Consider the following 5,312-nt stretch of genomic DNA (forward strand, 5'->3'; position numbering starts at 1 on the left):
AGATGGAGATAAAAAAATTGGCTGGATATCACCATCCCCAGATATCCACTGATATTTAGATTATCTTTGTAATATAGATTACTTAACATTATTACTATGCACTTGTTTTGAATTGAACTGCTAATAATAAATGTTGATGAGCAAAGCAAGACTCGTCTTTATCTTGCATGTTTTTTGACTAAAATGTCATACCCAAATCTGGCCCCAAAAGCTGCTTTCTTTAACAGTATGTGTACTAAGCAAGTCTTGCAAATGCTTAATGCCAGTAATGTATAAGTTGAGGCCCAAAATTATCTTATTAGGTGCTATGCAAATAGTACTGCCAACTGAAAAGCACACACTTATATTTAAAGACATGCAAATCATTTATAGCCATCTGTATCATAAAATATTGCCACAAATTATTTTCCTCTTGGCAAACACACAAACAAAATAATAATACTTCCAGAAAATGGTGCTTGCATTCTCAGCATTATTAATTTTCTACACAAAATGCCTGTCAAGTAGGAAAAAGTGCAAGCAGCACATATATTACCACTTGTGACATCACATGTACACACAAGGCAACTTCCCTGTCTCCCACAGCTTCACATGCATGTAAACACAGCAAAAAAGCATGCAATCACCACACATGACAATAAGCAGAGTTGTCCCACTTTTTTCTTATACCAGAGTGCTTCCCATGTAGAAAATTCTTAACTTTTGATAGTGTCCCAATTTCTCATATTTTGTTGTGAACCCAATACCACAAACCTTCCTTTGCTCAATCTTCCTATAAGTTATATATTTCTACATAAATAAAGCCTTGCATTACTTTGGGCCAGGGCATACAGACTCAATATAATCAATTGCATCTCACTGAAAATACCTGTGATTTTTTTTTTCTCCCTACCCACCCCATAATAAAATTCTAGGAAATAACGAGCAATGTAAATCAACGATGAAATGCAAGAATATATCATTTAAGCAGGTACAGTTATCTCAGCCTCCTGATGGCCAGGCAAGATTTCTGACTGGAAAATGCAGTCAATTCAGATGAGAAGGCTTGACTCAGTAAGGAGATCAATAATTCAGACGGATATCATTTGGATGCACAAAGTTACAGGTTGCTGAAGACACATCCAATTTTAAAGTACATACAACTGCCGCCAGATATACCTTGCAAGGGAATGCGGAGGATTACAGGTTGAAAGAAAAATAACAGGACACAAACTACTGTAGTATGGATGGTACTATTTAATGGTATCCCTCTGGGGAAGTAACAGGGGCCTTTGAAGCCTGCAATTGAACTCTAAGTTAGGAATTGAAGAACTGAATTAAGTTCATATAATATTCCACTCATTCAGTAAACTACTCAGTTAGTAAACTAGCCTTCTCCAACCTTGCAGCACCACTGTAGTTGGACTACAACGTCCATCATCCTCAGCCAGCTTACCAGTGGTAAAGGATTGTGGGAGTTGTAGTCTAACAACATCTAGGGTTCAATAGCTGAAAGCAGTCACAATTCACAAATCATACTTCATCTCATATACATCAGACTGCTTCACATGTTGCAAAAGCCAGATCTCCATATTTCCAATGCAAGTCAGCCATACTTGAAAGTTATTCACAAATGATAAACATTTGTTTTTAAAATGGTGCTTTTTAAAAAAATTAAAAAAACAGGCTTGCAATCATTTTCTGCAACATGTGAAATGGCATTAATATGGCAACTACTGTACTCTCAAAACCCGATAATGGGAAAGATGCACCTCACAGAACAGATATGAGGTAAATTCACTGCTTTTTTCGGGGGGGGGGGCGTATATCCCTAAACATTTTGTGAATCTGTACTTTTTGTCCATTTACTGTATTTAATTTCCCCGATTTGAACTATAAAAGATTTTCTTGAGTCAAAATGAGAGTACCCCTAAACATTTTTATTAGGAAAAAAAGCACTTATGATGCACTCTTTTCAGAAACCCAAAGAATGCAAAATATAGCTAGCAATCTTTCCACCTCGATTTCATCGGAAGGGTATGCAAGAGCCGCTTCTTGCGCCAGACTAAATTTTTTAAAACGCGTCCACCGCACCATGACGCGTGTTAAGGGGCTGAGGGCAAAGTGGCAGGCAACCACTGGTTCATAAGTGACAAAACACTCCACACTTCAGTGTCCGTCACGTGTCCGGCAGCTGACAGGCTTCAGAAACAGCAACGTCGAGTGACCCTTCAGGTACCCAGCGAAGATAACTCCTCCCCCCCCCAAAAAATAATAATAATTAAAGCGCTTTGCCTCTCCCTCCCGCTTCAAGCGCACGGACAAAACAGGCGCCAAAACGAGCAAAGCGGGCGGCAGGGAGAGGGAGGGAGGCAGGGACGGCGAGGGACGCCTATGCCAAGATGCCCCGCTGCATCTCGGCGCCCCCACTCACCCCACGCCGCCAAGCAGTCGATCTGCAGAGGCAGCTTCTCCAGAATCGGCACCGGCTCGAAGGCGTCGTGCATGATGGCGGCGGCGGCGGGGGCGGCTACGTGGGGCCCGGCAAACGCCCGCCGAGAGGACCCCGGAGGCAGCTCCCTTCGAGAGTCCGACTCCGGAGCAGCCGCCCCAGACGCCTCCTTCCAGGCCCGGCCCAGGCGCTTCCGGCTGTCGCTTCACTTCCGCGGCCAGGCTCCACCTCCGGGAAACCCCCCGGGAGCCCGGCCTCCTCGGGAGCAGCCGCTTCCTCTCGTCTCTGTCTCGCTGGCGGAGCCTCTCGCAGGCATTGCGGCCTCAGCAGTTGCTGTTTGTGGTGCGGGAAAGGGGCATCTTTTCAACACAAAGACGGGCTTTCGGAGCCCCTAGTATAAAACGGGGGTGGGATTCCATAGTGTCGGATTTACGTGTAAGCTAAACAAGCTATAGCTTAGGGCCCCACTCTCTTGGGGCCTCCCAAGAAATTTAAAGGAAAAAAAACCTGGATGTACATTTCCAAAATACAGGTGAAACTCGAAAAATTAGAATATCGTGGAAAAGTCCATTTATGTAAGCAATTGTTTTCATTAGCTACTGGAGTTTAATATATGGGATAGAATCATGACATGCAAAGCAAGATATGTCAAGCCTTTGTTTGTTATAATTGTGATTATGGCGTACAGCTGATGAGAACCCCAAAGTTGAAATTGTTAATTTGGGGTTCTCATCAGCTGTACGCCATAATCATCACAATTATAACAAATAAAGGCTTGACATATCTCGCTTTGCATGTCATGAGTCTATAGTGTGCATGCACACGAAAGCTCATACCAAGAACAAACTCAGTTGGTCTCTAAGGTGCTACTGGAAAGAATTTCCTATTTTGTTTCGACTATGGCAGACCAACACGGCTACCCACCTGTAACTCATATATTAGTTTCACCTTTTAAGTTGAATTACTGAAAGAAATGAACCTTTCCACAATATTCTAATTTTTTGAGTTTCACCTGTATAAGAAAACATAAAATAAAACCTACACACAGCAACATATACTACTTCTTAATTGTATTTCACTATTAATATACTTCTTAATTGTATTTCAATTCAACAATTACTTTGATAAAATACACATTTTGTTATGTGCAAATGGCTTTAGATACCTATTAGGTCCATAAATTACCATATAGCATATATTCAACACAAAAAACAGTGACAATTTGTTGTTGACAGGACAGCTGGACATATAAAGGGCCCCATTGCCTTCAGTAGCTTAGGGCCTCATCAAACCTAAATCCAGCCCTGTTGTGGCCTCAGGTACTGTTTATGGTGCAGAAAGGGCATATTTTCAACACGAAGAGGGGCTTCGGAGCCCCTTATATAAAACGGGGGGGGGGGGTGCTCATTAACCACTACTGTATTGGGAATGATTGTGTAGGGCTGTTCATGGGTGTAGCCAGGATGCTAGGGGGAGCAGGCTTTGGGGGGGGCAGAGCCTCAGATTTGTATTGATTTAGGTTGCCCACGCCCTCACCCCCCCCCCACCTACGACCATGGAGCTGTTACTTATGGGACTGGTGGGGTAGCAAAGGGCAAATCAGGCCATTCTTTGGAAAGGGGGATCCCTCAAGTCCAGCACGCCAATCATACAAGATGATAGTGGTCATTTCGATTGTGGGCATCTTATCTGGCAAGGGCGTAAGCCAGACTATTCGGATCACATTTTTTTGCATCCTGGTCATTCATAGGGTAACCTGTGGTTATTTACCAGCTGCAGCTGGCCCTGTCTTTACCAATCATGTGCCTTTCTGATGGTTTGGACCACAACCGCCACAGCTTGGTTAGGGATCATGGGAGTCATAGTTCAAAACATCTGGAGGGCATCAGGTTGGTGAAGACTGAGCTAGATGCACTCTGCATCTGATGAGGTATAACTTCACAAGAAGCTGCTTTATTCTGAGTCAGGCCGGTGGGCCATGCATTTCAATACTGTCTACTATGCGGCAGCAGTTCTCCAGGTTTTCCGATAGGGATCCTTTTCCAGCCCCTTTTCCAACCAGAGCTAGAAACGGTGAACTTTTGCATACAAAGCATCTGCTCTACCACTCACTCATCATTATTAATTAAATTTCTATGCTGCCCTTCATCCAAAGATCAAAGAAATATAACCCTCATGCGTAATTCTGGGGCCGAACCATGATATTTAATTAAGGTCTTATTTATTCATGTAACAATTGCCTTCTATAAAATGCATTGCTCAGGGCAACATACAAGAAGAAATATTAAAGTACATTAAAAAATCCTAAACAGTCATTAATAACTTATTACATTGCAAGGAAATGGTTAATTATACATTTAAATGCCTGGTGACTTTCAATTAAGCAGCTTACTAGTGGAGCTGTTGCATGCGAGTCAAGGCTGTTGGTCATTAACTCGGAACATTGTATAAAGACTGGTAGCATATTTCCAAGGCATTTCATGGAAGGGTCTTCCCCATCCTAATACCTGGATTCATCAACTGGAGATGTCAGAGCTTGAACCTGGAACCCCCTGTGTTAGTGGCTGGCTTATGGAACAATTATGACAAGTCAGCCAATATACAAGGAGTATATTGAGGTTATGATGCCAAAACTCAGAGGCTGCCCTGGAGGTAAAACCTGTTTTGATGTGTAAGATATAACAAGTTCCACAAGCTGAACTTCCCAAAGGTAGGAAGCTGAAAGCAGGCCCATATGTGCTTTATGAACTGATATGTTCATAAAGGAGACTGTGTTTCTGCAAAAATACAATGTCCATTCATTATACTTTATGGCCCTCATTTAGCAAACAAGTATAAGAAGTCAAGCTTAAAGGTCAGAAAGCTACACTTAAAAACTGAA

General features: G+C 42.5%; 1 protein-coding gene across 2 annotated transcripts in view; it reads right to left on the reverse strand.

Moving 5' to 3' along the window:
* VPS39 (VPS39 subunit of HOPS complex) overlaps positions 1-2,533 on the reverse strand; it is a 28,628-nt gene extending 26,095 nt beyond the window's left edge. For both annotated transcript variants that reach the window (XM_033145864.1, XM_033145857.1), the window contains exon 1: positions 2,414-2,533. In XM_033145864.1, the coding sequence (XP_033001755.1) occupies positions 2,414-2,486 (73 nt within the window). In that variant the 5' untranslated portion in view covers positions 2,487-2,533. The remainder of the gene's footprint in view (positions 1-2,413) is intronic.
* Between the last annotated feature and the right edge of the window lie 2,779 nt (positions 2,534-5,312).

The sequence above is a fragment of the Lacerta agilis genome, chromosome 1 (assembly GCF_009819535.1).
Source record: "Lacerta agilis isolate rLacAgi1 chromosome 1, rLacAgi1.pri, whole genome shotgun sequence".
Lineage (NCBI taxonomy): Eukaryota > Metazoa > Chordata > Lepidosauria > Squamata > Lacertidae > Lacerta > Lacerta agilis.